We start from the raw sequence: 26,916 nt of genomic DNA, 5'->3' as shown, positions 1-26,916 counted from the left end.
TGAGAACACTGATAACCCCAACAGGGGTGGAAAGAGCACTCTGAAGCCACCTTTTAGAATTAACTTGGCTATTACAATATTCAGGGGTTACAACATGTGTGTGTCATGTTTGGACTAGTTGCGAAGCCGAATCACACTGAATTAAATGGGTCCATTTAAATAGCATGTATAGAATTCCACACCACAAAGAGCCTGTTTACACCTGTTATTGATCTGTGTTTAGTATTATGTTGTCATTAAAATGAGTCCCCAGTGCGATCAGATTTTCTGCATAAAAAGTATGCCACTGTGCAGTAGATGGTTCTTGCATTTCTAGAACAGCTCCATCAGAAAATGTGATGGACTAATTTAACCACAAGGGAACAAATTGTAACATTGCTCTCACATACTAGATGGAAAGAGCAACATGAGCGTGCACACACTAACACACAATAGACTCCAACTATGGCCTGTCATGATGCTTTGATGCAGTGGTTTGGCTCTACACTTGAGCAAAGACCTCTTGTGTGCCACTCTTTGCAAATTTAGCTGTTGTTAAAGCATTAGCTATAGTACAGATATCGGTGTTGTCAGCCTTCTGCTTAGTTATCACTGTGACTTTCTGTTTCTGTTTGGCTAAACATTTCAAAATAACAATTTTACAGCAAAGCAAAGAAATAGATATTTTAAAACAATTTTAATATCACAAATGAACTGACCAAACAGTAACATTAAAACATTAACACTGAGCAATTAAGGGGTTGTATTAGGAGTTGAATTTACCCACAAATGCTGTACAGATAGTTTAAGATTTTAAAGTTAAAATCATCTTTTAAAAGTAGTTTTTTTGTGTGGCACAATGTACACTCCTAATGCTCCTAAACAGTTAGACCACCTTTTCCAGCTTTAAATACCTAAAAAGCTCTACAGTTAACTTAGTGATAAGGCACAATGATATTTTAAGGCATGCATTACTTTTACAAATACCTTAACTGTACCTTCCAGCAATCTAATCTGTATAAAACTTCACAATATAAAAGTCTCGGATGTACTTTCTTAAAACAAGGTCAAGCATTGAATACTGTTGGTCCATTCTCCACAGTGATCATAAACAGTCTTTAGAATGAACTGGTTTCAAAATCTGAAACGGAAAGCAGGGAGTCATGTAAAATGTGAAGTTTCCTTGTGAGCATTAAAAATGAGTAAAAACAACAAAACAAAACAAACAAACAAACAAACAAACAAACAAAAAAAACAGAAGAAAGAAACACAAAGCCACAAATGGTTATATCTGAGGCTACTATGGCTATTACAAATGAGCATACCCCTTTTTAATAATGATCACTTTAGGTTTCCTCTCCACCTACCTGCTAAAAGCAATTTCTTTGAAATGCTTGAGACTTGGCACAGTCATCCTTAACGGTTCCCAAGAGACAGGTTAAAAGTTCAACTTGCAAACATTCCAGATAGTGAAGTCTATATCGACCGTTGTGTGACCTAAACTTTCCAATTTACACATTTCAGTCATGAGTCAACTGATTCCATTGGCAAAGCACTTAAATACAAAACCAACTACTTGTTGGAGATTTTTCCACCAATACAAAAATGGAGTGTAGGCGGTAATGATCGCTCACATTAGAAGCACTTGCAAAAATATGCTTTACTTTTGTAAACAGAAAGGCCTCTGGTGAGACTGTCTTCCCTGGCTGGGCATAAATATCCATGAGATACTGTTGGCGTGGAAGCAGCTCATTCAAGCATAGTTGCATATACGCATTAAATATGTTACAATCACTACGGAATTACACGCAGGTTTTTTTTTTTTGCCATTGCTGTTCAGGTCTTTAACTCCTCTCTCAGTTCAGCAGCTCCAGATAGGTTATTGGCACTTTGCCCTTCTGGTTTCCACGCTCTCCCATTAACCAGTCAGAGTCCATGCCTGGGACACTACTCACTGTGATCACCTGAGAAAGAGAGGATAAATAAGTGATGAGCAGTTTGAGACATTTTCATGTCAAAAATAAAAAAGGATCAGTTTGATGTGTGTGAAATTCCTACTGTGCTGGGCTTCCTATTCGTTATGAAGTAATTTATTTTTAAAAGTCATCTGAGAGTTTTATTTGAAGCCAAAACAGTATTATGTCTGTGGCCACTGAGTTTTCAGTAGGGCCTGATCAATATGTTAGTTGACCGATAACACTGGCTAATATTAGCGACCCATGGTTTGAGTGGTTTTGGAATGATGAGTAGTTTCTTCCCCTAACCCTATATTCAAAAGTTTGCCACGTTCAAAAAGACAACTGATGATATGCAGACCTTTCAGTAAAACACTAAAACAACTGAAGTATAAAATTAAAACCTAAATTCTACATATAAAAATGACATAAGTCAATATTATCTGTATTATAATTGATTAATTGATTAAAATTGATGATTGTTTTCTTAGCACTCAGGTATATAATACATTTAAAAAAAATTAGATACACGTTCATTGGACAGCAGCGATATTGATAAGGGCTTGCTCTAGTGGGGTGGGATTATGTAAATTATGTAAGTGTAAATATAACAAGTCAAGAATGCTATGTAACAGTTTTGGGGTTTTAAAAAGAGAGCGCAATCATGTACAATTTTCTTTGAGGTTCACAGTTTGTCACTTCCATGTACTAAACTTTAGTTAATGACTTATGCCAAGGAAGAAACATTTTGACATTCTGGAGCCCCTTTAAATGACTGACATTTAGCAGGCTGAATATTCTCCACAAAGGGGCACTGTAAGTAAGTAAAGATTTGGGTGCTTTTCATCACAGACACTGTGTGGCTTTGTTGCCTGTTTTCAATGAGTGGATTTAGAGCAGTATATATCAGTTACTAGTCAAATAGATAGCTACATACTTTAGGTTAGTTGATTGCATGTGCCCAGCCTTTAAAAGCCATATGTCAAAGTTTTACTTCCTCTTTTGACACTTCCTCCTCTACTATTATTGCATAGACACAAACCTAGGGAAAAAGACCCACCTCATCAGCCAGCAGGGAGAGTTCGCTACTGCCGGCAGCGTCGTAGTCGTACAGCACCCGTGCTTTGCGGCTCCCCCCGGAGCTGAGCAGCTCACTAAAGCCTGAAGAGCTCCTTCCACCGATGCCAGAAAGAGCAGTGGATACTGGCAGAGTTGGCACGGAAACGCTGGCCCCACCGATCATCGATGCCTGGTTATTGTTGGAGGAGAATGTGGAAGGGAAGCTGTAGTGGAAAGATAGACAATTGCAACAATGACTAACTCCTCAAAGAATGGGTCCTAACTACACATACTGTCCAGCAAAAGCTAAAATTTGTTAAATTTTTCCCTTCAATGACATACTATGTTTATTTCATCAACACTCTTAAAAACAAAGGTGCTTCAAATGGTTCTTTGAGTGATGCCATAAAAAAACACTTTCGGTTACATAAATATTAATACCATGTTTGTAATAGAGAGGAGTGTAAAGAACCTTGGTATTGGTATGTGATGATCAGGATTCCATTACGTGTTCATGACAACAGCCTTATAACTACAAAAGTTCTCACAAAAGTAAAGAAGCAAATGTTGGAAACCAGACATGTATTCGACATTAAATAAATTTGTGGTAATGGGAATAATGTGTAAATTTGACTTTTCACCGAACCATGCAGTTTTTAGTATACAGAGATGTGAGAGTACCTTCCGAGCTGCTTTTGGAGGTCGACCATGTACTGATAACTCTGTGCATAATATGTGGTTTGGGCCTCCACAAAGTCATTCAAGCAGCGAAGGTGGTGAGCCTGTGTATGACAAATACAGAGTACTGCTTTACGTTCAATGCAGGTCTTTTCCTTTGAATCAGAGACACTAAGCAAAATACAACAGTGCTTAGATTTGGATAAGAAGTACACAGCTGGCAAGCCTTTTGGTCATAGGTGCGGTACGTACATGTGTGCTGCTGACTCCCTCCAGGAGGAGTCTAGTTATCTCAGCCTGCCTGTCAAACTCACTCTGCGTCATCTTCAGATCCTGCTCTGCCTATATACAAGAGAGTGAGAGAGAGACACAGAGAGAGAAATATATTCAGACATTAAGTAGAACATTGTGATGTTGTTCGGTTGAACTTCATAAAATGTGACTACTTACACAGTGAAAGTGGGGAACCTGCATGAATTCTAAAGCTACGTTTCAAAATTAAAAACTGTAGATGTATCAAAAACTGCTGCATCTATTCAATCGACTGCTTATGACTGCAAGTGCAGCATGGACAATGATGTGTAATGAGGCTTTTCCTTCCAGCTTTTCATTGCTGTTCCAAAACAAGGCTCCCAGACTGCTTGCAATTTGCAGCTGCTGTAGACGCACCACTGCCAAAAAGCTCAGGACAACCAGAATGTCTGAACATTCCTCTTACCTTTGTCACTTCCTCTGCCCACATCTGTGCAGCGTTAAAAAACAGGGACACTCATTAGCACCCAAGCACAGAACCAACATATCCACCAACTCATGAATCAGATACATACACTTACTAATCTAATCTAATTCACTTCTTTAACAACAAGTAGCATAAAAACATCACACACGCTTCACCAATACGCACGACACCACGCTCAACTGCTGCAAGTCAGGAGAGGGTTATTCAGAATCGCATAAACGGTGCTTGCTGTTTTATGAATTCAAGGTCATGTGATTTGAGGGAAAAACTTAGGGTGTGTTTATACTGTTCAGCTTTGGTTCGATTAAAATGAATGTCACCTTTTTCCCCTCTTTTGGTTTGATTGCAAATATTTCAGTATGAACGCAAAGCAAATCAGGAGAAAAATGTAACAATGCATCACTTTCTTCCAAACTACAAGTATAAACACACCCTTAAGAGGCCTAAAAAGTAGTGGTAAGATAAAAATACACCAATTTGCGCTCCAAATAAGCATTTGACAAATTTATTATTTTGCTTTTCACAGATTTCCTACTTTCTGTGCAGTTCTTGATGTCATGTTATTAGTTATTACTATTAATATAATAATCTTTTTGTTAAATAATTTAGAATTGCACTCTGGCCCATTACAGAGCATATTAATTTTATTAATATGGTTACTTGGCTAAAAGAAAAGTGTGGAAATGTGCATCTCTACAACAAAGAATAGTTCTTTCAAAAAACTATTACATTTTCCCCTTACATTAAAGTCTAAACTTCACAGTTGTAGCTTTCCACTGCAGTTCCACAGAGGCCAATGTAGCCAACAAAAAAGCTTATGTACAGTGCCATGCAAATATGGAGGCAAGAAAAATTAAAAAAGGATGCAGGAAAAGGTTACTATTGAAGACTCTTCCATTAAGGTCATATTTGTACAGGTGTCGCTGCACTTTAGAACAGTGCATCACCACAATGCTAATACTCCTGAACATATTTTGCAGACAAACAGGCGTTTTGAGTTGCCTTTTTATCAATTCTACATGCAGTTCCATCTGAAAGTTTTCTTGGTCTTCCAGACCTTAACTTGACCTTTCTATTAACTACTGTGAAATTAAGTTACGAATTATAGGAAACAGATACCTGATGTCTGCTTTGTAGGGATCAATCATTTGAACATTGTAAACTAGGCAGGCTAGGCAGCTGCTTAAAGAACCCCATGGCTGCTAATTGATAGGTGTGTGGAGTATTTATAAAGCTTTTTTATATTTTGCTTCGCCTGACCTTTCCTAACAATGACTGTGAACGAGTCATAGCCCTATGAAGATACTTTCCCCTTTCCTCCCCCCCTTCTTAAATCTGTATTGTTTAATAATCTAACACTGACATTCAGGCATGTACCAAAGCATGAGGGTGGACTGTATACTAAATACACACGTGACTGCAAACAGTGTGCTGTGTTGTTATGCTGCAACGTACATTATATGGACAAAATGGGACAATACTTTTTCTAATTTTACATTGGTATTAGATCATTTTCCCTGCTTCTGTTGGAGTAACAGTCTCTACTGCCCAGATAAAAAATTTTGACTAGATTTTGGAGCATTTTGGAGCAAAAGTATTGGATGGAGCACCATCATTACAGAGAATACAGTTCCACTGCTCCACAGTTCAATGCTGGCATTAGGCATGGGGATAAAGTTAAAAAAGATTTTTTTTTGGCTACACCATTATTTTAAAAAGGGTTCTATATGGAACTTAAACGATCACATAACAGTTTAATGTTTTGGTTCCTTGTAGAACCATTCTATACCCATTTCCAAAAGACTCTATTTAGAACAATCAACCAAAGGTTTTCCACCTATACGAAGAACCCTTTAACCAGGCACAGAACCATTTACCATCCAAATGGTTCCCCGAGTCTACTTGATATTATACAGAACCACTGATTTTACTAAAGAATGCTTTTTTTTTAAAAGAGTTTCAGTGTCAGTAAAAGGAAGTAATGCTAAAGAGCATCACATCATTGGTGAAGCAATTGCACTACCAAAAAGCAGCTTGTTCAGCTGATCTATGAAACTGCACAATGGATTAAACAGCATTACGTTTGCAGAAGTGTGCGTGAGTGTGTGTATGCAAGATGTTTGTTGTGCCTTGAAATTCTGCATGTTCTTGTCATGAGGAGATCATCTTCAAACAGCGCTTACTTCTGTTTTGAAAGTGGAACGCAGTTGAACCCTCAGTTTTGAAATGGCTTGAAGCTGTTGAGCAAACATGGAAATCTTGGCAAAGCCTTGGAGGTAAGAAAAAAAAAGGAACCTATGGGTAAGCTTGCTAGTCATACTCACAACAAGGGTTTAAAAGAAGCTTAATCAGCAGCTTAAAAGGGGAACTTAAATGCCCTCTTGCTGAGAAGCTGCACAGTGGACAAGGACCAACCTTCAGCCATTTCACATGAAGAAAGTTCACCAAGTAAGAGACGTTAGCCACGTAGCCGACATCTCCCGGTGGGGGAGAAGTGCTAAGAGGCTAAAATGTGTTTTTAAAAACAAACAAACAAACAAACAAACAAACAAACAAGGGGGCAGAAACAAAGACATAACAGTCAAAAGTTGCATTTCAACACTTAAGCTGGGAAAGGAAAAAATTATTAGTTTGATGGAAAAAGTACACACTACTCAAACTACTACTACTAGTATTAGTAGTTAACTCCTAGGCTTATACACTTTATAGACAAAAGTATTGGAACACATGCTCATTCATTGTTTTTGTGTTTTGTTTTTACCCGAACCGAGGGTATTAAAATGAAAGAAAAAGTGTTTATCCTGTTTTTGTTGGAGGTTCTGCCTTTACTGCCCAGGGGAGGCTTCCTACTAGATTTTGGAGCATTGCTGTGGGAATTTGATTTAATTCAAGGACACAAGGGTTAGTGAGGTCAGTATGAAGAATGACAACCACCCCACCTTTTCCTAAAATTATTGGATGGAGCATCATCATTCCAGAGAATACAGTTCCACAGCCAACTGCTTGGGGGGGTTCATACACCTCTAGCCCACACCTGACATTAGTTATGGTGCCAACAGGTTTATGTATCTGCTTTGAGAGCCCTGTTCTATTGGCAGTACTTCTATACGGGGATTAGACAAGCTGCTGTGTGTGCATTGTACATCTGTGTCAGCAATGGGCGCAACTTAAAGCAGCTAAATGCATTTATTAGAAGAGGTGTCCAGAAACATTTGGACATAGTGTATATAGACACAGCTGCTTGTTTAAAGCATTGTGCTTGCAAGATCACAAAAAACAGCATATATTTACATATATTTGCCTATTCAGCAGCAGCAGTTTAGCTCCACCCATTCAGGCTAAGACTATAAGCACCGTTTTTAGCCTGGACTGCTTTGTGAATGAGAGAAAATACAGGGCAGTCAGGCAGAACAGAGCTAACAATAATACACAAGTTTCAGAGCCATTCATATGTATATCTGGATATTATGTAAAACATAGGTTTTCCCCCATATCTCTCCCTGTCAAAAAACAGCCTTAAAAGTGCTGATGTTAGCATGCCTGCACAACAGGGGGCACCAAAATCTCAATTCCCTAAGATGCAAGTGTAACAGCCAAAACAGACCAAAGTACAGCATGAATGTGAAAATTGCTGTGGCAGCACTCCTGTCTCAGAATCACCCACACATTCCTGATCAAGCAGAGAATGTGTGCTTTTGCAGTATTGCCCACCCCCAAAGTGCACACCGGACATTCTGTCACAGCGGAACAAAAAAGTTAACCCAGTCATTAGTCTGCAACAACCTTGCCCAGGTCAACAATATGTTGTCGTTGAACAAAAAAAACACACAAACACACAAACAATTGGCTGGGTTTTGTCTGGCCACACAAAAACTCTTTCCACCCTGGACAGCGTTTTCAAAAAGCTCTGGTTTCAGTGACCAAAAATGCTTTGTTTGTACAGACGGGAGGCCAAAACTCCAATCTGTGTGGACAGGCCCTTAAAGGCACAGTAACAAAACCACTATTTAACTTTACAGACCCAGGGACGTAGGATATCATTTCCTTAAAAAAACTAAACAAAAAAACCCACAATGATAAAGGTAACAGTTGGATCTGATTTTCAGATCTTTTCCTTGAAACAGAAAAGATGATGCATGGCATGTTCTTTTGGATTCTGATTTGGACCATGTTTATATTCCAACCTGCAGCATATCACCAAATAACAGACAGCTTGTCTAAACATGTGCAACGGGCATGAACAAATCTGATGCATGCACAACATTCTGTTGGTTTAATCTTAGACATCAGCACATAGAAGCCAAAGTAATGTAACTTACAGCAACTCTGGCCTCAGCCATCTTTGCTTTCTTCAGCTTCGTCTTGGCAGCATCAAGATCCAGTCGTTTGTTTTGTAGCAGCTTTCGTTCTTTCTGTTAAAAGGGCAAAATAAAAGAATTTAACTGCTTTAATTACAGGTATGACATCATAGGACAACATTCACAGAAACCATTGCTTCATGCTGCTAAGAGTGTTAGGCACTGGTCACCTGCTCCTCAGAACTTTTCTGAATATTTTTGAGCATGTTTGCTCAAATGTAAAGAACCTCTCACTTTAAAACTGCCATGTTATTCCTGTACTTTAAATAAATCAACTGCTTGAAACCAATCACAAGTCCCCCAGCAGTCATGAATGTTGTCTAGATCTAAACACTGTGTTAAACACAGGTAGGATAGCAATGTTTAGTGTTAATATTCAAACACATTAAAGGCTGGATAGAAGAAAAAAAAACAACAAAACAGAAATATGACAAACTGCTTACAACTGCTCAACAGACCTATTTGAGAACAGTGTGTATCTAATATTCTAACAAATACGTTTGACTGAAGTAGCAAAGCAACTGTGAGCAGACAGCAATACCCATTGTGTAGGAAAAGAGTACAGTATGCTTAATGAACAAGGCATCAACAATGGCGTCTCCATACCCACAGAGCGAACTGCGACAAGTACAGATCGACATGCATGTGAACCAAGGATCAACTGCTAGAATTCAATTCAGTCATAACAGTGTGGAGTATAGTTTTGCTGCTGTAGTCTTTCACACTTTTTATTCAAGCCATACGCGAAAGTTAAAGACATTTGTAGCTTGTATTCTACTGCAAGACAAATAGAAATGGTGACGCATGTGTTGCAACCGTTGCATTCTGGGCAGTAAAGCGTGCCACACCTGCAGAATCACTGGGTTTTATTTTACTGTGCGTCCAAACAGAAACCATGTTGGCAATCAGTCAAGTTTTTTTTTTTTTTTTTTTTTACCAGATCTGACTCGAACTCAGCCAAGGCAACTGTAGAGTGTGTAAAACTATCAAGTCTAATGGGGAAGGGGACTTTAAACACCACTTACCTGATGCACACTAAGAGTACAAGTATAGTTAGGATCAAAATTCAGCAGAACTAACAAACACCACTAAGAGCACAAAAGGTGATTTGCTTCATCTCTTTATATGACAATGGTAATGCATCACATAAGTTTTGTGATCTGAAGAGACCCCATTAATGTGATTGAGCCGGCATGTCAACTTTGTTTAAAAACAAACTTTTATTTTATTTATTATTATTTATTTATGAATTTATTAAATTCCAATGTCTGAATATTTTTAAGCATTAAAAGCGTTTAAAAAGGGTGTGATTTCATTATTATGCTATTGTATTATTATTATTATTATAACGATCTCAAAAGTCTTATCGCAATTTAGATAAGATAGCACTGATCCTGAAGGAAACTGCAGTGTCACAGAACTGTACATATTGCACACAGGAACAGACTTAACAAGTTAAAGAAGAGCCACAGCAACAGGTGAAACAGTAGTAACAGCAGCAGGTCAGGTAGAAATAACAGTGCAATGAGTGCATTAGGTAATCATAAAAATAAACTGACAAAGCAAAAGTGTGTTTGACTCAGCATTTGTAACTATTATTAAATGTAATTTTATTATAAAAATAAATTTAAAAAGTATATATATATATATATATATATATATATATATATATATATATATATATAAATATATATATATAAATAATCTTAAGTAACTTTTTCAAGGGTCTCAGGGCTCATCTTGCACTTCTGACAATAAAACCTTAAAATCGGAACTTACCAATATAGTTTTGAAGTCACCTTCCAGAAAGTTCCTAAAAGGTGTGAGAAAATTGATAGCTGAGCTCTGGATAAACTCCCTCTCGGCTCCTCCTATCTGCTTCTCTGTTTCTCCGCACTTTACCAGAGCATTTCCTACAAAAACAGGATCATAAGCATCATAACTGTGCACCAAAAACTACATTTCCACAATTGTCCTTACTTTAAATTTAATAATGTGAAATGTTTGTTGCCTAATGTTTGCTGCTTTTGTTTTACACTTGAACTAACCAGCTACTGTAGCTAACAAGTAATGGAAGCACACACCCCACCAATTAGCACTGTGTACAAAACCACGGCTAAATCATCAATATAAATTAAAAAATACATAAATAAATAAAATAAAAAAAAATAGATATGTTACCCTAATACTAGATACTTAGTAATAAAGTGTAATAGTAAGACTTTTGTGGCTTGTAGCTGCAATATGGCAATGCTGCAAGGTCATAAAAACCCTATAGCTGTTCTCCTAAAGAGTTTGTTGTTCTTGGCAGAAGATCAATTCAATTAATTGGTTTTCAGACATGGAAGCGAATTTTAAGCAAACTCCACATATTTTCAATAGAGCTTATGTCAGGAAGGCCTTTCTAAAAGCTTAATGTTAGCCCGCCGGATGCATTGATGGTTGAGATTATTGTCCTAAGAGGACTTTCCCCCAGAATTTTGAACTAACTTATGTTAATTTTGTACACTCATTCTGTTAAATAGTTCAAAGAAACGCTGAAACCACTAAAATGGCCATGTTCATGATGAGAGAACCACAACTATATGCAAAAGAAACCATGACTCAGCAGTCTAAGACCACTTAAAATGTTAAAACAGTCCAAGTGTGAAAATCATCACCTATCACCATACCTACACCGAACATGTTGACTACATGAGGGTAAATTGTACTTTTCTCACAAATTGCTACCTTAAACAAGGGGTCTTGTGCTAAAAAGCTTTGCGATTCTTGATGTGACTATTTTATTTCAAAAGAGAGTACATAACATTTTTATTATTTTATGATCAGGAATACTGCCTCCATTTTAGTATACCCAATCCATTTAGCATGAAAAGACATATTTGCACAGATGCTGATTTGATGACAAATACAAATTCAAAATCATGAAACAATCTGTAAAAAGAAGCAAAATCTTATTGAATGTAAATGTAGTCACTAACCATAAGCTGTCCCGGGGCCAAATTCATTCCCAGAGTCAATCATGGCTTGACCCAGCAGCTCATGGTTATTCATGCGCGTGGGGGCTTTTTTGTCCAATTTCTCATAAAAGAATTCCTCTATCCGGACATCTGCAAGGCAAAACAAGAGAGATACTTCATTACATACACTACATCACTATTGCATTACAGAATACAAATAAGCACATAATAGTTCCACTGTCTTAACTGAAGTGCTGAGAAATAGTTAAGAATTTCTGGGTAGAATTGTATTTTAATATGCAAAGGTTAAAGCAACCATTAAGGTTAAAGCAGTCTGTCTGAAGGTTTTCAAGGATTTTGATCAATGTAATCAATGTCAAATGCTAATCCTTATAGGCTATGCTACAGGTCTTATTTGGTATTTTGTTTTTACTACAACACAAGCCTGCCTAATGAAATGTGGGCCTACATACAGGGTTTAAATAAGCAGTATGTGTGAAACCAACCAAACTGAGCATTTGGGAACATGACAGGATTCTCAAATGCTCACCCTGAAAACCAATTAGAGCCACAAATTGCATGTGTGGTGCTCTTACTTGGATTTGGCTGCAGCAGCACTTCTGTTTGCTTCAAAATCTTCTCTGTCCAGTGTTTGGTACATTCTGCTCTGGTGAGAAGATTTTCCAAATGTGCATCCAGCTCAGTCTTCTCTGCCTGGCCTAGTTTTTCTTCTGTGAACTAGAAGAATACAAATAAAACTGTTACATCACCAGTCACACCTTTTCATTTATGAAATCCACTGAAGCACGCACTGGCGGATCAATCATATAAAACTTTACTGTCTGCTCCAACCAGTGCTGTTAGTCCTGTATTCCTGTTTGGTTTTCCAGGCTGCTGTCATTTGAGTCTGAAAAGGTTAACATAATGGGGGGATGAGAGTGTAATGAACAGTGGTCATGAAGCCTGTTCCTAAAGATCTGTCAGGCTGCAGAGTTTAGCTGCAGCTCTCATCGACCCCATCTGACGGTAGTAATGATATACATATCATTACTACCGTCAGAAGTGTTTGATTAGATAAGTTAGGTGTGGTTTGGGGTGGACACTGCAGGAAAGTAGGACCTTATGAAGAGAGTAGGGGACCACTGGTGTTTCTGCTGTGTGTGAATTTGAATACAATGGGCTGGTAGATGGGAGTTGATATGTGAAACGTGGTTCTGCTCTACTGATATTTGAGTTACTCCAGGATTTACTCTGAAGACTACATGGAAATATATTTTTACATATAAGTGTGCTTGATTATTGAGTTGTGCTGTGTATAAAACAGAGAATTCACAGATTATTGTAAGTTTCCTACTCTGTGGCTGTAATAAACGTACGTAAACAACTTACAGTAAGAGCTAACCAGGTTAAAGTACAGCCTCTGCGTCACTGAGTTAATTAAAGTTCACAAAAAACGTGATTTCAGTGATTGAGTTTGTTGGTGATTGATATGGTGTGATTCTTGGTGCTAGCTGGGCTGGTTTGAGTATTTCTATGTGCTGATCTCATGGGATTTTCAGCACAACAGTCACTAGAATTTATGCAGAATGGTGTAATTAAGAAAAACAACATCCAGTAAGCAGCGGTCCTATAGACAAACATGCCTTGTTAGTGAGCAGGGGCAACAGAGAATAGCCTGACTTGCTGAACTGACTAACTATGGTTACTCAGATAACCACCATGTACAATTGTGGTAAGCAGAAATGCATCTCAGAATGCAAACATGTCAATTCTTGACATGGGCAACGACAGCTGAAGATCATGTCAGGTTCCATTTCTGTCAGACAAGAACAGAAAGCTGAGGCTGAAGTAGGGACGGGCTCCCCCAAACTGGACAGCTGAAGGCAGATGGCAGGGTCAGAATTTGGTGCCAACAGCATGAACCCATGACCCAACCTGACAGACTGTTATGGTGTGGGGAATGTTTTTCTTGCCATTTTTTAGGCCTGATTAGGCACGGACACAACTTAGCCTTCTTCTCATGGCTACTTCCAGCATAATGGTGTACCAAGGCACAAAGTAAAAGTCACCACAAACTACACTCTTAAAAATAGAAGCACTTCAAATGGTTCCACAGAAAAACCTATAACAGAGATGTGTGAGCGTGAATAACCAATTCTTCCAACTTTAAACTTTTAAATTGTTATTTACACTCATGCAATATTACTCTTTTACAGCTCTGTCATGGCTCAACCATCTGAAGCACCTTTATTTTTAAGAGTGTTATTCCATGAACAGGACAGTGAATGCAGTGTTCTTCAGTGGCCTTCCCGGTCACTGGATTTGAAACCAAGGACGAGCTGAAAAATCTGCAGAAATTGCCTGATGCAATCATGCCAACATGAACCAGAATCCCAAAGGAATGTTTCCAACATCCTGTGGAACCCAGAATAAGTACAGTGTTCCTAATAAAGGGCTGGGTGAATGTCGATGTGGGCGTTTCTTAATAAAAATCCGTATAGTTTAACCTTTACTTTAGGTCATTCTGTTGTTTGACTCAGACTGTGTTGTGCCATAAAATATTAGCTAGCTAACTAATTTCAAATAACCCAACGTAAGTACCTAAGTAAGCTGCCACTAAGTAGAGAGATCCGTCTGGCAAGTAAAGCGAAATTCAGCCAGCCAGCCAGGCAGGCGCTGGCGCGGCTACAGCGGATGTGCTGAGCTTGCTGCCCAAAACTTTTGTTAGCTAGCTAGCTACTTAGCTAGCCTAGCTAAGGTTACCCTGCCCCTGTTCAAAGGAACAGAAAACCTGACTAGGTCGGCTGAGAAGACTAAAATTACTGTTCGCTTAATCCAAGATAAAAATTGCCTTTCGCCATTAAATGTGTCAATTCACAATGTTTTTTTAACAAGCTAACGTAGCAAGCTAGCTAGCTAACTCCCCTATGCTAAGAAACGTTAGCCAAGGAATCCTCCTGTGGTTCATATTTTCTGATTTTGTTCGTTGTCATTGTTCTGAAAAGTTCCAAATCTAGCTAGCAAACTAGTCCTAGTATGATGACAGTCGTCAAATGCATCAACACTGCAGCTAAACATAATAAAAGTTTCATTTTATGGGCACCCCTCGGCAGACACTTCAACCAGAACTTTAACGTTACCTGCACAGCCCGGCTCAGAAAGGTTCCGGCGTCCGCTGCAAATCGTTTAACATTGAAATCCATGTTTCGTTGGCACTCCAAACAGCGTCGGTAGAGAATGTAGGCTTTCACGCATCGGCACCGGATACAGCGTATCGATAGCGTCTTGACCGTACCAGCCCAGAGCCGGCTGTGGAAAACGAAAAGTCCCACCCACACGCCAGAAGGTCCACGCCGCTCGGGGAGCAGCCTAGCCCCGGGGGGGAGGAGGAGAAACAAGGCCTGTGGAGCTGTGCAGCTTTCGACTGGAGGCTGTTACTGACGACTGAGTAAAATTCAAGTGACCTCCTTTCAAGTGACCCAAGGCAGAAGTCATTCTCTTGACTATCCAATATCAGCCCAACTTTACAGATCTCTTAAATAAACATCTTAAGTCCACAGAACAACCCTGTTGAAAAATCCAGCTCAAGACCGAGCTTTCGCCGGTAGCTGGTGTGATGGACAAGGTGGTTGAAAAGCTGGTCATCCAGGCAAATACACTATGCTGGCAAACGTGCCGATTAACCAGCTCTTGGCCAGCATAATGTAGCTATGTTACATTTGATTACATTGGATGGGTATGTTCATTATGTTGATTGACCAGCATGACTACCAGGGTGCTAAAACATTTGCATAAGACTGTACACCCACTAAGTTAGATACCATTTTTTAAATTTCCAGACAAAAACAGACATGAAGTACACAGATGTCACAACAGCTAAATATAATATCAAACACGTTCAATGATGTTAAGGTCTGGACTCGGGTGGAATTGCATTCTCATCAGAGAACACCAGCTGCTCCTTTGATTCGCAAATGTTATTCTTTATTTGTTTTTGTTTTCTTTCCTTTTTAGACTCCACATTCTTCTTTCAGACCCACAGCATGAAATTGCCTTTTCAGAGGGGAAATGTTGCAATTACACTTCATTGTGGAATTGGCTCCATGTAAATGGTATGTATTAACAGAACCCTGTACTTTCACATTGGTTTGCTAAAAATATCAAGCATTTAAAAAAAAGGCATAAATAGTATTTATTATTATATATTAGTATATTTATGTATTTAAGGGACTCAGTAGTTACTAGTGTTAGTTTGCTGTCATGTTAGTTTAAGTATTGTCAGATTTGCATCATTGCTTGTGGTCAGCTTTGTGATTTGTGTTAGTCAAAATTACTAAATAAATAACAAAAATAAATAAATACATTTATTAAGTGAAATAAAGCATAACCGTTTATCTTTTTAATACAGCATAATTGTTCACTTAATGAAATGGGCAGGGGAATTTGGTGGAGGGTAACAGCGTTAGTATAAGCATTTTTTTATTATTATTATTTTTTTTTACCAGTGTTGAGGCAGCATGAAAGCCTGTGCAAAAAAAAGGGTGAGTAAGGCCTTTGCTGTTCCTAAAAGGTCTCTTCACACCAAGTCTTATTTTTATGGACTGGTCAAGTTCTCTATAAACTGGCAGACAGAATGTTTCTGTTAGAGTTATGAATTCATTCTGCTGCTACCATTACCGGTTCCATCATCAATAAAGATTAGTAAGTGTTTGTGAAGCAGCCATGCAAGCCCAAGACATAACACTACCTCCACCATGCTTGACTTATAATCATGAGCAGATCCTTTCTTTCTCCACTCCTTGTCCTTTCCATCACTTTTCTAGAGCTTAATATTGGTAGTTTCATCAGTACATAAAATGTTGTTTTAGAATAAATGTACAGAGGTATGTTTGGGCACACCTGGTCAAAATGTCTGTAAAGGATAAATTGATAGAAGACATAACATCAATTAAAAACATTATTTTCATATTTGAAGCAAGGTTAGTGCATTGATTTTGTGAATAAGTAAAGGAGCACCATAAAAAAATCTGGGAACCCCAAAAGGTTTAAGCAGCTGTAAGGTGGCCCAAGAATTTCACAGAAATGGAAGCCCTTGGCGAGGAAGAATAGGCAAAAATCCCCCCAGCAAGAACTAAAAGACTCTTAACTGGCTACAAAAGTCTTTACAAGCTGTGATACTTGTTAAAGTGGGTGTTACTAAGTACTGACCATTCGGCACACCCTTTAACAAACTTTAGTGTCTGAGTAAATACAGTAATGAATCTTTAACTTTATGTCTTTTGGAAATCAGGATTTACTTAGCTATTTACACTCTAAACATTTTTGTGACACAGATGGAATTTGGCTTCCGTCTTTTATCCATCCATGCAGTGAGCACACACATACACACCAGTGAAACACACACAGTGGACAGTGAGCACACGTGCCCAGGGGCAGCTGGGGAGCAGAGAGGGTGAAGGGCCTTGCTCATGGGACCAAGCAGTTTTCATTTTTGCCTTGTATTGAGTTGTTATGTATATTATATATACTTTATGTATTATAAAAGTAGTTTAAATTATCTCTATTTAATGATATGACCACACACACACACACACACACGTGTACGTGTACTAGGGGCAGTGAGCGCGCGCACACACAGAGCGGTGGGCGGCCAGCTCTAGCGCCCAGGGAGCATTTGGAGGTTAGGCAATCCACCCCCAATTCTTACCTCTTTCAGTCTCAAGCCCACTTCTCTAACCATTAGGTCATGACTTCATGAACTTTCACGAAAGCAATTATGCATGTTCCACTGCGATCCAGCGACATTATCCACAAAAAAGACAATCAAAGTAGTTTTTAAGTATTATCTTTTTTCTTTATCAAGATAAAAGAATCTTATCAGATTTTTCATGTATCACTTCCATTTTGGCAGCAGCACAACAAAATAGCAGTAAATCCAGCGTTGTGGCATCTGCAGTATTTGGCATTTTAGCAACAGTGGCGTATATAGGTGAATGGACGTGAGGCGACGTATGTCCTAAACTCTCAGACGCCTTGAACGCTCACACCTCTTGTACCTGCCCTTAGACAACTTCATAAAAGTGCACTTTCAGGAGAGGTTTAGGGTTTAGGGCAAGAATTGGGAAAGGGCCAAAGAGTAGGAACAGTAGTTTTGTTCCTGGTACATAAACCCTCTACGTCATAAGTGAACGTCAGGGGGGAATACACATTAGGGCTCTGTCAAGTAACCCTTTTACAACATGTTCTTCTCAGTTTAAGAGTTTTCGTTTATACAATTGAATAGAATAGTGCAACTGGATAAGTTTGTATTTAGCTATTTAAATTCTAGCTGGAGATTATCTTTTCGGTAAAGCTCAATTGAGAAGGCACTGACAAGCACGACGTTGGTTTCTACTCGGACAGGTTATTGTGCGACACTATGTTCCAGCTGATTGTTGAATCGTAGACGTGTACATTCAGCAGATTAAAGTGAGCTGCTTTAGCCTTTTTTCGTTCTTTTCCAGTGTGGTTTTAACTAGGCTTCGTTTTCAGGAGCAATGGCTACAGTCGAAGAACTAAAGCTACGAGTTCGTGAGTTAGAAAACGAGCTGATAAAGTGCAAGCGAAGGCAAGGCGGTGATGAGCAAACACGGGCAAGAGGAAAAATTGAGAAAATGAGCGCCGAGGTGGTGGATTCAAACCCATACAGGTCTGCTTAACACAGAAATTAATTAACGATAGCCAGACAAGTGATCATTTTCTGCATTTGCTGTTCCATATGATAACGTTACGTTTACCGTACTGACTCATGATGCCGTTTAACTTTCTCCTGCAGTCGACTAATGGCTTTGAAGAGGATGGGGATAGTGGAGAACTATGAGGTGTGTTATGCTGTGTATAAACGTGTGTAGAGTGTGTTAGTTTATTATTAGACTTCTTATTCCAAATTTCCTTCCCACCTTAAGTGCTGCAGTAGCTCTACTTTGGTGCCTGTCATTTAAGGTGGAACGGATAATTCGAAAAAGGAAGCTAATTCAGGTGTTTTCTCTGTCTGTGTCTTGCTGTAGAAAATCCGCTCATTTGCCGTTGCTGTGGTGGGAGTGGGAGGAGTGGGCAGCGTCACTGCAGAAATGCTCACAAGGTGTGGCATTGGTAAGGTAATGCAGCTTTACTCTAATTTATCCACACCTGTCTGCACACACTTCACTCCCTTCAGTACGTCTATTTATCTGAACCTTGGCCTTGCCGAAGCAGATGCAATAAAACAATTTCCCTCTGTGAGACAATAAGTAAAAATCATCTCCTGTATATATTTAACTCTCTGAGAATATATACATTTATCTGTATCTACAGTATGTAGTGTATGTTGTCTGGAACACTACTGGTGACTGCCTGTCTCAATACAAATAAAGCATGGGAGCAGGATCCTAGTGTGTGGTCACAGCTTAGGAAAGCTTGGGACCAGATAATTAAAGGTGCCCCAAAATGGAAAACTGTATTTACCATGGCATAGTTGAATAATGAGAGTTCTGTACATGGAGGTGACGAACTGTAAATCTTAAATGAAAATCAGGCATAACCAAAATGGAGCTGGAAAATTTACCAAATGTGTTCTCCAAAACAATTCTTGGCCCCTTTTATTAACATACGTTCACCCAGTTCACTAAAAGCTCTACACCTAAAGCTGTAATGTGGTAAAATGCAGCAGTTACTTTGGGAAAATATGCTGTTGCTGAGACATGGAATACTGAAGAGCTGCATATCACTGCCAGACTGGAGTTGGCTGCCCTTCGCTCTGGGTATGTGTGTACTCACTGCCCCTAGATCACTAGTGTGTGTGTGAGTGTGTGTTCACTACCACAGATGGGTTAAATGTGGAGGACACATTTCGCTGTGCAGTGCACCTTTACCTTACCTTAGTATCTGCAGGAGATGAGCTCAAACCTGCTGGGAAAATGAGTGGTTTTCTGTGCTAGGCTATAAGATGAGTAGCTTTTATCATCTCTTCATTGTCCATTTTGTGAGAAAGCCAAACACAAAGAAGTGGAGGCTAGGCTAAAAGCTAACGCTGTAACTGTAAACCACACAGAGAAGACACAAAAAGGACAACTTTCCTGTAAAACTTGGGATAAAGAAAAAAAAAAGGTTCTTGTTACAGTGCTGCTAACAAAGCTACACCCCCAAGAAAAAAAAATACAAGTGAAACAACTGCCAACATTTCAAGGTCATTTTTTTTGACAGCAAAGGTTTCTTCTTTGCACATCTCCCATGAATATAACATATTTGGACTGTTGGAGGCTTTTTTTAAACATCCTGTGGTCTCCTCTTGGTCTGAACTTGCTTGGACGGTTTGACCTGGTCATGTTAACAGTAGTTTCACTTGTAAATTATTTTTCCTCACATGTAAACTGCATTTCTATTAGTTATTTGCTAATTATTAAAAAAAATATATATTTATTTAGTTATATTATCTTTATCTTCACCAATATTGTTGGTGGAGGGGTGCCCTAATTTTTCAAATGCTTCTGTGTGAACCTTGAGCTGATGTAAACCAGCCAGAGCTCAGTCTTTTTCTTAATGAAGCCAGGGTAATTCATTCTTAGTCAAAACAACAGGGTTTTAATGGTCCTCTAAAACAGCATCTAGACGCTTAATCTTAAAATACTGCATAAATGGCACCCTTTAGGCTTTGGCTGCAGTCTAAAAAGTTGCAGTTCAGTTGTAACCATATCTAAAGTCAAATAATTATGTTTTAAATAATTAAGGCTCATGACTAGTACGTTAAAGTTAAGTCGTAGCCACAACCATAATTAATCTGTAGCCTAGATAATTAACTCATAACAACAACTTAGTAAGGTAAGGCATTAAAATGATTATGGTGTCATGACTAGATCAAATTGGCTATGCTCTGCAGTATTAACTGGATTCTCTTTTTACTGCTCTGTTGGTGATTTTGTCTGCAGTTGCTGCTCTTTGACTATGACAAAGTGGAGCTGGCCAACATGAACCGCCTCTTCTTCCAGCCACATCAAGCAGGGCTCAGCAAAGTGGAGGCAGCAGAACACACACTGAGGTGAGAGAGACACATGAAAACCGTTTCTGCTTTCAGTAAAAAAAAAAAAAAAACTACGTAGAAAAGATGCAGTTAGACCAATCACCCTCACTACTCACATTTCACCTGCAGGGACATCAATCCGGATGTTGTTTTTGAAACACACAATTACAACATCACCACCATGGACAACTTCACACATTTCATGGAACGGATCAGGTGTGTTTTTTGAATGCATAAATGTCTTAAGCTTCATTCAGACTGTAAAGCAAATCAGATTTGTTTCTGATTTGTTTGTTTTTACACTGAGTGTTTAGGTCTCCGATTTACAAATCTAACTAATCTTTATAGTCAGACTGTAGTCGGATTTGCTTGCCAGTGCATTTCTGAGTTAGTTGCTAAAGTAATGATGTACTTGTGACAATGACCTCTAGCCTCAACTTTAAATTTCTGAGCCATAATATGTGAATGTACACCACTGACTTTCTGACGTCAAAAGCCATCGCTTTCCAAATGGCTTTGAAACACATGAAATCCAATCTTACTTGGTAAAACTAATCAGATTTGAAACCACATGCAGAATTGTCTTAAATCTGTCTGTGAAAAGTTTCGGTTTCATGTTCCCTTTTGCTATCGTCTATGTTTATTACTTTGTTGCTTTTTCCATCACTGACATTTGCGATTTGTCTGTTTGTCTTTTTAGTAATGGTGGTCTTGAGGAGGGAAAGCCTGTGGACTTGGTGTTGAGTTGTGTGGATAATTTTGAGGCACGAATGGCTATTAACACAGTGGGTATTTTACCGTAACACATTTGTGTACATTTGGGGAAAATTACAGATTTCAACAATTTGTGCCCAAGACTGTGAGCAGATAGGAGGGTTAAAGATTAGATTAGTCACACCCCAAACCACAGAATAATCTGAGGAGATAATTATTTTAGACCAGCCTGAAACTGGGACACATTCCGCAAATGCCAGGAAAGGTGAATACAGTGGTGCTTGAAAGTTTGTGAACCTTTTATAGTTTCCAATATTTCTTCATACATTTGACCTTATTTGTCATCAGCTTTTCACACAAGTACACAAGGAGAAATAAATCAAACAAGTGAGACAAAAAATATTAGATTTACAGTTGCAGTTAAACGTTGTTTCCGGTAACTGTTAATTAGTCGGCTTAGAACGACCTGTGTTCTTATGGTCATTGTTTAGCTGCATGCCCCAATTTTCTCTTGATATTCAGCTCATAGACAGATGTCCTGACAATTTCCTGTAGAATTTGCTGGTATAACGGACCCGAACCATGATGCTAACACCACCGTGTTCCACAAATGGGATGCGGTTTTTATACTGGAATGCAGTGCTTTCCTTTCTCCAAACAGAATGCTTTTCATTTACACAACAAATATCTATTTTGGTCTCATCTGTCCACAAAACATTGTTCCTGAGGGACCAATATGAGAAAGACCTTTAGTTGCTTAGAACTTGCTTTGGTTTCTTTTGTGTCCTTGTGGACTGTTCCACGCCTTGCTCTTGGCATGGTCTTTGTTGATGGACCACTCCTGACAAGGGTAATGGTCTTGAAAATCCTCCATTTGTACACAGTCTGTATGAGTCCAAACTCTTTAGAAATGTTTTTGTAACTTTTTCCAGCCTGATGCAAATCAACAATTATTCTTCTGAGGTCATCAGAAATGTCATTTGTTCATGCTATGATGCACTTCTACAAACATGTATTATAATGATTAGACTTTGATTGCTCACTGTTCTTTAAATTAAACAGGGTGCCATATTTTGGTCTCATTCGCTTCAGTTCTCCTTATCTAATATCTATCTATATATATATATATATATATATATATATATATATATGTGTGTATGTGTGTGTGTGTATGTGTGTGTGTGTATATATATATATATATATATATATATATATATATATATATATATATATATATATATATATATATACACACACATTAAAATGTACTGTGTGTATGTGTGTGTTTTGTATTCTGCCTAGGCATGTAATGAGCTTGGTCAGATCTGGATGGAATCTGGAGTCAGTGAAAATGCTGTGTCTGGACACATACAACTCATCATTCCAGGGGAAACTGCCTGCTTTGCTGTACGTTTAACAAAAATCTGCACACTAAAGCACTAGCATTTTGCCTCACATGTCTCACATAATGTTCTTGACTGTTCATTAATGAGTTAATTCGGGTTTGTTAGATCAGGCTAAACACAGAAAGAAAACACAGCTTGGCTTATAATTACCAAATATTCTTAGATGGGAATTCCACTAATTTATTGAAATTTCTGTATAATTATATTGAGATGGATGATTTGATGTGGAATGCTCTGTTGTAGAGACCTGCCAAGTCAAAATCTTTCACAGTGGTGGTCATAGGAAGTGTTTCATGACTCTAAAAGCTTCTTCACAGAGGATTGTTGGATGAAATGATTATATAAATATATTTTGGCATAAAATGTATAGTATGGAAGGTCCCTTGCATGTTTTAAGATGGTAGTAACTTCAGGCTCCTGCAGATGGCGTTGCACAAGGGTGATGGGGCTATAAATACCTGCAGGGTGTGCAGGTTTAGGACAATTCTTGTCCTTATCCTTTGAGTTTCGTTTTAGATCATTCTTGTTTTGTTTTGCTCAGGGCATTTACGTTACTTCTTGGCTCAGATTTATAGCATCAGCGTTCAGTGACCAGTAAGGGATAGTGAAGTAACTGCACAATCAAAACACTGTTGTATAAACACTCTTAAAACAAGCAAAGGCTGTGTCCCAAACGGCACTACTCGTTTGCTGCAGCCATGAAGTGATTACTATTATTATTATTATTATTTATTAATTTATGTTTGTGTAAATGAACTGATTAATTATTTTAGCATTTTTAGCAACTTTTAACAATTTCCGAAAAACTGTAAAGTGATTTCTTTTCCATAAGATAAATCTAGAATCTGAGATGCAGATATTATACTGTTAAAGCCCCCTTATTGTCATCAATCAGAATGACCATGTCTGCTGTTGTATTGAAAATGAATTTGTTTTCAGTTTACAGACATGCATATATTTACATTAGTTATAATATGTTATTTTAAAAAAATCTTTGCTACATGCATTTTTGTACAAGCTGAGATAAAGAACTGTCAATGAAAGTAAAAGAAGCATGAGGACTGCAAGCTTTGTCCTGTCTGCTCCACCAGTGTTATATAGTGCAGAAATCAGTGTGCCAAGACTGTAGTAGCAATAATAGAGGCACTATTCACCATACAAGTCAGTGGAGCATCAATGATTTGGAAGTTATTAAAAGAGACAAAAATGCTGCATAATGTAGCTTGAAGTCAGAATACCACACAATAGTGCTTCATTAATGTACTGCAGCAATGCAATTTTACATTTATGTACTCGTACCATCAAGACCCATTGAAATAGGGACTGGTTCAGTATCTTTGGACTTTGAAATGTGTTTGGTGACAAAAATAGTAATATTGGACTTAATAAATGCAGTACATGCGATCAAAAGTTATTAGGCTCACTGAATTGCTTTTTTTGAATAAAGTTACATGCCCACATTTCAAAAATGGTGTGTACTTTAGTAAAATATTAAATTCCCAACTGTCTTTGTGTGACAGTGTGCTCCTCCCCTGGTAGTGGCAGCCAATATTGATGAGAAAACGCTGAAGAAGGATGGAGTGTGTGCAGCCAGTCTGCCCACCACCATGGGTGTCGTTGCTGGGATCCTTGTGCAAAATGTCCTAAAGTAAGAGTTGCTTGAAGTATTATTATAAATGGAAGTGGCACATTAATGTGTGCGTCAAAGTCCTTCGCAACAGTATGTCACTAACATCGCTACTGCATTTCTTACCAGTTATTACTGGAACACTTTATTTGAAGACCATACTGATGTAATGTTCCTTCACTTGTCCTTGCTGGCTCATTGAGATAGAATGGGGCATGCCCTAACACAGCTCATTGAGGGCTCAACATAACTTCCTTCCTCTTTAGGGCTTTCGTTTCTGTGGTGAGGCCCTCACATGCAGTTAATTTTCTTGAATGTACTAATGGTGTGTTGTAGGTATCTGCTTGGATTTGGAACAGTCAGCTATTACTTGGGCTACAATGCCATGCTGGACTTCTTTCCAACGATGGCCATGAAAGCCAACCCGCAGTGTGATGACAAACACTGCAGAAGGCAACAGGAAGAGTACAAGGTGATCCTCCCCTAGTTCCTTATTTGGCACATCTGTATTAAGTGTAAACTGCATCAGTGACCAAAGCATAAACACATACAACGTTCCATGCTTCTAACCAAGCAGCAATGCCAATAATTTGTCTTTAAACAGATAAAAGAAGCAGCATGCCCAAAACAGGAAGCAGTGCAGGAGGAAGAGGAAGTAGTGCATGAAGAGAATGAGTGGGGTGAGTGTATCCACATACTGTGTGGGCAATATATATATATATATATATATATATATATATATATATATATATATATATATATTTGTTTTGGTCAGCTTTTTATTTTCAGCCTCTCTGCGTGGGATTTGTCCGGTTCTCTTTGTGGTTTGTGGTGGTCATAAGAAATGGGCACATTTTTGCCATTTATCATTTTGTTCTCAAGTGAAACGAGAGATATTTGATATAGTCTGCTTCACCCTCCCTTGGGGTTTAAAGAAATCAGTTTAAAGAAATCATTGAAAGCCCAGTATGATGAATGTGATGTACAGTAGGTGGTCAGAAGTTTCCATACAATTATTTCAGGCATTATGCTGTTGTGTGGTACAAATGGTATGAATACATTTTGATATTAAATATTGTGCAGCAACCTTGATACAAACCCTGATACTCTACTTGAAGATGTGCTCGGACACATTAGGTAATTAATGGTAGCATTGTTGCACTTTTTGTTATGGTTTGTTTTCTAGAATTTTTACTTTTGAATTTAACTTGAATTATGTGTGTGTTTGTTTTTTTACCTAATTATTTCTCCACATTTGTAAATTCCTTTTTATTGTTTAATCTATTTTATATATCTACTCAAATGAGGGTTGTCCAACATATTCAGAGTGTAAATACGGGGTGATTGACTAATTGACACAACAAGCTTCATGCTTGTTCCCAGTTGTTAATGTTAGTACTGTGTTAAGTGCCTATTATTTGTCTAACTGTACTTCTGTGTTCTGCTATGCAGGCATAGAGCTTGTGTCCGAGGTAACAGAAGCAGAGCTTCAAGCTGCATCAGGACCAAAACCAGATTTGCCAGAGGGCATAACTGTAGCATACACCATACCTGAGAAGGTACACAGCAGCATGATCACTATAACATATAATAGCACTTGTCATTACATACGTATATAACATTTAACATCCTGTGTTCCCTGCCTTTTTAAAATTCCATCAGGAAGGAGATGCGACTTCAGGACAGACAGTAGAGGAGACTGACCAGAGTTTAGAGGAGCTGATGGCTCAGATGAGGAAAATGTAGAACCAGGTCAGCAGGACATGAAAACTGACTCATGCACAACTTTACCACCACCAGAGTAAAAGTACTTCTTAAAAAAAGGCAACTAACAAACACTTATCTTCATTTTTAAGCGTATCATAACATTTGGTTTGAACTATGGTCTGTCTAGAGTCTATATTGGTGTTCTTGATTCAAGAACTCTGACTGAAAACGTGTATTAGACACATTTCATTGTTTTCCTTTGTTTAATTGGACTTGTGTGGAACAGTCATAGTATTCAACCTAAAGCTAAGGACACCAAGACATTTTTTCGCCACCTCTTATGAACTGGATCTTTGCCATCTCTGTAACTTTATTTGCTGAAAGATGTTTAAACATTCAGATGTTCATGTTCAATAAAGTATTTATTGACACTCAAAGTAACAGCATGCAAAAAGCCTTTTTTATAACATTCAACACTTGGTATACTTCTTAATTTGAGTCCAGAACCTGCACTCCTAGGCTAAGGACAAACACAATTACAAGACTAAAGACAATTTTTTGTGGGTTTTTTCTTTTTTTTTTTTTCTTTCAATTAGAGCAACCCTGGTCTTGGAGGCCCACTGCACTGCACATTTTAGTGCTCCTCTTGCTTTAACACACTTACTTTCACTTAATGAAAGGCTGATAAAAAGCTGATTAG

At 38.3% G+C, this 26,916-nt stretch overlaps 2 protein-coding genes across 4 annotated transcripts; one reads left to right on the top strand and one right to left on the bottom strand.

Annotated features, from left to right (window-relative positions):
- Positions 1–659: 659 nt before the first annotated feature.
- On the bottom strand, positions 660–15,251 carry sh3glb1a (SH3-domain GRB2-like endophilin B1a). Of its 2 annotated transcripts, XM_072680362.1 has the most exons (11): positions 14,869–15,251; positions 12,325–12,466; positions 11,750–11,878; positions 10,548–10,681; positions 8,730–8,822; positions 6,826–6,915; positions 4,390–4,413; positions 3,924–4,013; positions 3,675–3,775; positions 2,995–3,217; positions 660–1,943 (listed from the first exon to the last, which is right to left on the bottom strand). In XM_072680362.1, exons 1-11 carry the CDS (start codon positions 14,929–14,931, stop codon positions 1,836–1,838), a joined length of 1,197 nt encoding a protein of 398 aa, XP_072536463.1. In that variant the 5' UTR covers positions 14,932–15,251; the 3' UTR covers positions 660–1,835. The 2 variants fall into 2 exon arrangements, with proteins under 2 accessions (XP_072536463.1, XP_072536464.1); XM_072680363.1 differs by lacking the exons at positions 4,390–4,413; positions 6,826–6,915 and having other exon boundaries at positions 14,869–15,246.
- Positions 15,252–18,126: 2,875 nt separating this feature from the next.
- On the top strand, positions 18,127–26,653 carry uba5 (ubiquitin-like modifier activating enzyme 5). Of its 2 annotated transcripts, none has more exons than XM_072680332.1 (12): positions 18,127–18,416; positions 18,543–18,588; positions 18,775–18,864; positions 20,671–20,780; positions 20,892–20,978; positions 21,463–21,547; positions 22,779–22,883; positions 24,403–24,530; positions 24,846–24,981; positions 25,114–25,189; positions 25,962–26,068; positions 26,172–26,653. In XM_072680332.1, the coding sequence occupies exons 1-12, from the start codon at positions 18,265–18,267 to the stop codon at positions 26,253–26,255; spliced, it is 1,206 nt and encodes a 401-aa protein (XP_072536433.1). In that variant the 5' UTR covers positions 18,127–18,264; the 3' UTR covers positions 26,256–26,653. The 2 variants fall into 2 exon arrangements, with proteins under 2 accessions (XP_072536433.1, XP_072536434.1); XM_072680333.1 differs by having other exon boundaries at positions 18,375–18,416; positions 18,775–18,859.
- Positions 26,654–26,916: the final 263 nt, after the last annotated feature.

This window comes from Salminus brasiliensis, chromosome 5, assembly GCF_030463535.1.
Source record: "Salminus brasiliensis chromosome 5, fSalBra1.hap2, whole genome shotgun sequence".
Lineage (NCBI taxonomy): Eukaryota > Metazoa > Chordata > Actinopteri > Characiformes > Bryconidae > Salminus > Salminus brasiliensis.
This window is presented reverse-complemented; position numbering and strand designations above follow the sequence as displayed.